At 43.5% G+C, this 5,000-nt stretch overlaps 2 protein-coding genes across 3 annotated transcripts in view; one reads left to right on the top strand and one right to left on the bottom strand.

Moving 5' to 3' along the window:
• Positions 1-2,214, bottom strand: part of tmem205 (transmembrane protein 205) — a 7,558-nt gene extending 5,344 nt beyond the window's left edge. Inside the window, exons 1-3 of one of the 2 annotated variants that reach the window (XM_078269094.1) lie at positions 2,106-2,206; positions 1,644-1,708; positions 289-508 (exon numbers count right to left, since the gene is read on the bottom strand). In XM_078269094.1, coding sequence (XP_078125220.1) covers positions 289-430 — 142 coding nt within the window. In that variant the 5' untranslated portion in view covers positions 431-508; positions 1,644-1,708; positions 2,106-2,206. Of the gene's footprint in view, positions 1-288; positions 509-1,643; positions 1,709-2,105 lie in introns of both variants that reach the window. The other variant, XM_078269093.1, reaches the window with a different exon arrangement.
• A 2,678-nt stretch (positions 2,215-4,892) lies between these two features.
• Positions 4,893-5,000, top strand: part of elof1 (elongation factor 1) — a 5,147-nt gene continuing 5,039 nt past the window's right edge. The window contains exon 1 of the mRNA XM_078270215.1: positions 4,893-4,957. The gene's annotated coding sequence lies outside the window, so the exon portion shown is untranslated. The remainder of the gene's footprint in view (positions 4,958-5,000) is intronic.

The following is a 5,000-nucleotide window of genomic DNA, read 5'->3' as shown; positions in this document are numbered from 1 at the left end:
CTGTGTGTCTGTCTGTCTGTCTCTCTGTACTCCCACCTGCTATGAAGGAGACCCAGAGCTGCATGCCTGTCTGTGTGTCTGTCTGTGTGTCTGCCTGCCTGTCTCTCTGTACTCCCACCTGCTATGAAGGAGACCCAGAGCTGCATGCCTGTCTGTGTGTCTGTCTGTCTGCCTGTCTGTCTCTCTGTCTGTCTGTCTGCCTGGCTGACTGTCTGTGTGTCTGCATGCCTGTCTGTCTCTCTGTCTGTCTGTCTGTCTGTCTGCTTGCCTGTCTCTCTGTACTCCCACCTGCTATGAAGGAGACCCAGAGCTGCATGCCCCAGGAGAAGGAGAGCACCAAGAGGTGGAGCACTTTGACCAGGTCTGTGGGGGCCCCCTCTGTTGCCACGGTGTCACTCCCTGTTGCCATGGTGTCACTCCCTGTTGCCATGGTGTCACTCTGGGCCACAGAGATTAAGCTCTGGGGTGTTTTCAGCTGGAGCTCCTGCAGCAGACCTGATAATAAAGTCTGCAGAACAAGATAACAGAGAAATACATGTCTGTTTCTATCCCTTATCTAACAATGTTAGCATGTGGGGGGGTACAGGTACATGTCAACAACAGGTACATGTCAACAACAGGTACATGTCAACAACAGGTACATGTCAACAACAGGTAAGTTTAGGACTGTTCCCAGCTGGAACTGAAGCTAACATTAGCAGCTTTAGTTACACACGTTTGAACCAAGGGGGTAATCCTCTCGCCGCAACGCGTAGCTCCTATGGAGCCATGTTGATGCTACCAAGCCATCACCTCCCGTTAGCATCCCGTTAGCATCCCGTTAGCATCCCATTGACTGCCATTCATTCTGACGTCACTTTGACAGAGAATACCTTTACATCTGAAGCGTTTAAAGACTCTATTTGTCCGTTGTTTATTTCTAAAGAAACACGACAATGTATAAAAGGCTCCATTACCTTGTAGCTCACGTTATGGCTCCGTAGCAGACGTTTTTATAACAATAGGCTAACGATTGGGTCATAACCACGAGACTTCCTGTCTCATAGTAGAGGAGTTACCGTATAGTACAGGAGAAGCTCTCAGGCAGTTTGGACTTCCATCAGCTGTTTAAGTGTAATGACTAATGTTAACTATCATTTTAGTGATCAATAATGAGCCTGTGTCTATGTTATCTCCTTACATATACCTACGCTCTCCGTCTCTGCTAGATTGGGAATGATTGAGATTTCTCTTGGCACAGCTACCAGAAGACTTCCAACTTTCAGACAGGTTGCTCACGTCACATCTACGTCTTCAAGCTCAGTTGGAGGCTGCTCAGTAACGCTCAGCCATCACCGGGAAAGAGCTTCTAAGGCCGGTTACACACACAGGTCAGAGCGTGCACACTGTCTGCGTGACACGCACGTCTCAGAAAACGCGTGAATGCTAGAAATAGAACCGACGCCTATTTTTCACGTCACACGCCAGCGTGTTGGAAGCGTCTCCAGACAACATAGAATATAAAAAGATGTTTATATGTTATTATGACACTAATACATATTAATAAATGACATGTTGATGTTTGAAAGTCTCGAGGTTTTGATATGAATGCAGATATAAATGTCATTTAAAAATAAATAATTATTGATTTTCTAATATGTCACCTGTCAGTCCAGAAGGAAATATTCTGGAGTCTATTTCAACGTCAATCCTGCTGACGTTGTCTTTGCTGTAATCAGATCAGAATATGTTTATGTTTATGGGAAACATACATGTGTCCAGACAAGACTAGCAGCAGCAGCAGCAGTCAGACACCTTTCTGGTGTTAAAGACATAGAAAACGCCACGCAGCTGACACGCCACTGACACGCAACGAAACGGAGCGCTCACGCCGCGCTTACGCCGCGCTCACGCCGCGCTCACGCCGGCCTGACGCCGCGCTCACGCCGCGCAGCCAGTGTGTAACCGGCCTAATATCCTTCACTGGTCTCCGTCCAGAGCAACGGGATATTTTGGTCCCGTTTATATATATGTCAGTGGGGTGGACTCGGCAGTTGTTGCTCCATTCAGCATTTCTTCAGGATAAGTTACAGTTACTCACTCAAGTTACACACGCTTTCACTCACCTTCCTTTCCTTTTCCTGTCCGGATTTAGGAATGCCAAATGCAAACTAAAAACACAAGTAGACCAAGGTTCAGCCGAGCCACTTCCACTTCCTCCGTCATATGACACTGGCAACAAGCCCCGCCCCTCGACGCGAGACGGGCCAATCAATGGTATTCTTTGAAAATGAATATTTTATTCATCGATTTTATAGTTTTTCTTTCATAGTCCCTTTTCTTGGGGTTTACTTTCTACCCAAATATGTCTGTTTGCTTAATTAAGAAGGGACATTGCACAACATTAAGATTATTTATTTATTCTGTAATACCTTATATATAATATGTATTAGACATATAAAATAAAATATATATAAAACATTTGAAAAAAGTATATATTTTATATTTTTTAATAGTTAACATGAGTCCAACATTGAAACCAAGCGCGTCACAGGAGCTGCATTCAGGTGCTCCTCGGAGTTCCCCACTCCCGTTTGGAAGACAAGCTCCAGGGCCCAGTTCTTCGGATCACGGACTGGATCAAATCTTGGGGGTGGGTTTTTCCAAAGCAAAAGAGGGATCAGGGACTAAGACCAGATCATGTAATCCGATCTTACATTTGATCTAACTTTGAACTCGGTTTGGGATCTATTTGACCCAAAAAAACAGGATTATCCTGATCCAATCAGAAGGCTGGATTCAGTGGTGATTGTTTGAACCAAATGAAATCAGAGAGTGAATGATCACAAAATCAATGTTTACTGATGATATATATATGTATATATATATATATATACATATATATATATATATGTATATATATATATATATATATATATATATATATATATATATATATAAATACATTTCTTCATATATGAAGCACATGTGAAGCATGTCAAATCTAATGAGATATGGTAAACAAAAACAAACATCATAACAAAATGAGGAATGTAAAATATTTATATATATATATGTTTGTTATAGTTAAAACCAACACTGGCTATATATGGCCCCAGTATGTGTCCTACCTGTCTGTATGTGTCCTACCTGTCTCTATGTGTCCTACCTGTCTATTTGTGTCCTACCTGTCTCTATGTGTCCTACCTGTCTGTATGTGTCCTACCTGTCTGTATGTGCCCTACCTGTCTATATGTGTCCTACCTGTCTGTATGTGTCCTACCTGTCTGTATGTGTCCTACCTGTCTATATGTGTCCTACCTGTCTGTATGTGTCCTACCTGTCTATATGTGTCCTACCTGTAGTTCATGTCATGCTGTAACGTGGTATTTTATTTATTTGATTCTGTTTATGAAGGACAACACACATTAATCAACAGTTCTGTAAATGTGCCAGTGTTAGCCAGCCGGCTAATTCTCAACTGTAGTCCTTTGGCCAGATGATTTTAGACCAGACACACCACACACACACACACACACACACACACAGAGACACACACACACACACACACACACAGACACACACACACACACACACACAGAGACACACACACACACACACACACACACACAGACACACACACACAGACACACACACACAGCACACACACACACACAGAGACACACACACACACACACACACACACACACACACACACACGAGCACACACACAGACACACACACACACACACACACACACACACACACACACACACACACACACACACACACACACACACACACACACACACACACCACACACACACACACACACACACACACACACACACACACACACACACACACACACAGACACACACACACAGACACACACACACATACAGAGACACACACACACACACACACAGAGACACACACACACACACACACACAGAGACACACACACACACACACACACACAGAGACACACACACACACACACACACACACACACACAGACACACACACAGACACACACACACACACACACACACAGACAGAGACACACACACACACACACACACACAGACAGAGACACACACACACACACACACACACACACACACACACACAGAGACACACACTACTAGAGACACACACACACAGAGACACACACACACACACACAGAGACACACACACACACACAGAGCACACTACACACACACACACACACACACACACACACACACACACACACACACACACACACACACACACACACAGCAGCAGAGTATTAGGATCCCAGTGTTCCTTTCAAACACTATTTTCCAGTCAGATGGATCAGGATCCTAGAGCTAAACATGAGACGTTCATGAGCTTCCAGTCCAAAATCATCGTAATGTGGAAACAACATGAACGTTACCAGGAAGATGTGTTGTATGATATATTAGAATATTAATATATTATATAGCTCAGGGCGTTTAACAACAAACGCCAAAAACAGTTTCCAGTATTTATTTCCAGTCTGAAGCTTAATATTAGTGATTTTTATCCCAGACTTGTTGCCTAAAGCCACTAAGTTATTGCTTTACCTGACTTATTATCACGTTAATGCTAATAAATAAATGTTCTAACTGATCTAGGTCAGTCTACGTGGACAGCAACTAACGGTTACTAACTAAACCCATATTACAAATTACAGCTAACAAATAAATTAATATAAACAGTTTCTTATTATAAACCCAACATTTACTTTCGTCCGCAAAGCTCCTGTGTAGCAAACGTTTCGCCGACTTTCCGAGTCGTTTGTCCGACTTGAGGGGGCATTAACGTCAGTATTTCCAGCGGGGAACTCATTTGTCCGATTATTTCGACACCACTTGAATGCAACAAGCCTCTGTATCACCCGTCCCTCTCTGCGGTACCCGGATGATCAAGTTGAACCCACAGCATCCTCCGCTGCTTGACATCCCGTTGGTAAGAGACGCAGCACATCACATCATGAAGCAAATTGGAAATA

Source organism: Sander vitreus, chromosome 15, assembly GCF_031162955.1.
Source record: "Sander vitreus isolate 19-12246 chromosome 15, sanVit1, whole genome shotgun sequence".
Classification (NCBI taxonomy): domain Eukaryota; kingdom Metazoa; phylum Chordata; class Actinopteri; order Perciformes; family Percidae; genus Sander; species Sander vitreus.
The sequence above is the reverse complement of the archived record's forward strand: the minus strand, read 5'-3'. Positions and strand labels throughout refer to the sequence as shown.